Here is a 1,076-nt window from a genome sequence, read left to right on the forward strand (position 1 = left end):
ACCTATTGGTTTATCTATGTTTGCCAAGAATGTACAAAAGGACTAGAACAATGCTGTAGTTTCTCTGAAAAATATTTCTAAAGTAAGACAGGGTCTTTGGTAATCATGATGCACGACACATGACATGATCTATGACTTAAAAGACTGCCAGATCTGTTGATCTTATTGTCCTGGGTATCATGAGTCATTTTTTGTTCATATGGTAATATGGTAAATCTTCAAATTCCGGGCTTTAATACACAGGGTGTGTGATCAGTTTGTAGCGCAAGACTAGAAAAGATGGAATTCTTCAGCATCTCTCTATCTGACTTTTTAAGGGATATACGGTACTTTTTTTCCCAATATAACCAAATAAACTTATGCGTTAGAACCATAAGTATAAAATTTACTAATGATTTTAATCATGGATGCATGTTTGGGATTCATTAAACTATAAATATAATTAAATTTGAGGATGATTTCACAATACCACAAATCACCAACGGGTATAACAAACACCTTCATTTATTTAACCCTCACTCTTTTCGATAATTAATTCCCTCTGAGCACAGCAGCATGACATACTCCACAGGACACCGGTTATAACAAACCTTTCACCCTTGCAGCTGGCGAAATGTGTCAGGCTGGAGAATATAGGTGCAAGAATGGAGACTGCATTCCCATCTCCCAGCGATGCGATGGCCTCGCTCAGTGCAGGGACCAGTCCGATGAATCTGGTTGCCGTGAGTACTTTGAGAAACCACTTTTGTTGGAGAACTTGTTATGACGTAGAGCTCATTTAATCCCCCATTTTTATAGAGATTTAATTGTACATATATGTGTATGCATGTCCTTAAATGTATGGTGAGGTAAGTATGCAGAGGATACTCCAGGATCAAACAGAAGACAGCAGGATTTCTGAAAAATGGAAGAAACCGTCCTGTAGAAAATTCCCTTGGTAGTGTTTGTTCTTCGCTCAACAAGAAATGGCATAAACTGTGCAATGGAAGACGTCTCAGAAGGAACTTGTGGAGAAAGATATTTTTCCTGTTCAACTGTACTTGGTGTTACACTCAGGACTTGAAACTTTATGTAAC

The 1,076-nt window shown here is 38.0% G+C and overlaps 1 protein-coding gene across 1 annotated transcript in view; it reads left to right on the top strand.

Annotated features, from left to right (window-relative positions):
• Positions 1 to 1,076, top strand: part of LOC119594807 (basement membrane-specific heparan sulfate proteoglycan core protein-like) — a gene marked incomplete at its 5' end in the record, with an annotated part of 219,836 nt that overhangs the window by 62,148 nt on the left and 156,612 nt on the right. The window contains 1 exon segment of the mRNA XM_037943897.1: positions 606 to 722. Within this exon segment, the coding sequence (XP_037799825.1) occupies positions 606 to 722 (117 nt within the window).

This window comes from Penaeus monodon, chromosome 34, assembly GCF_015228065.2.
Source record: "Penaeus monodon isolate SGIC_2016 chromosome 34, NSTDA_Pmon_1, whole genome shotgun sequence".
NCBI lineage: Eukaryota > Metazoa > Arthropoda > Malacostraca > Decapoda > Penaeidae > Penaeus > Penaeus monodon.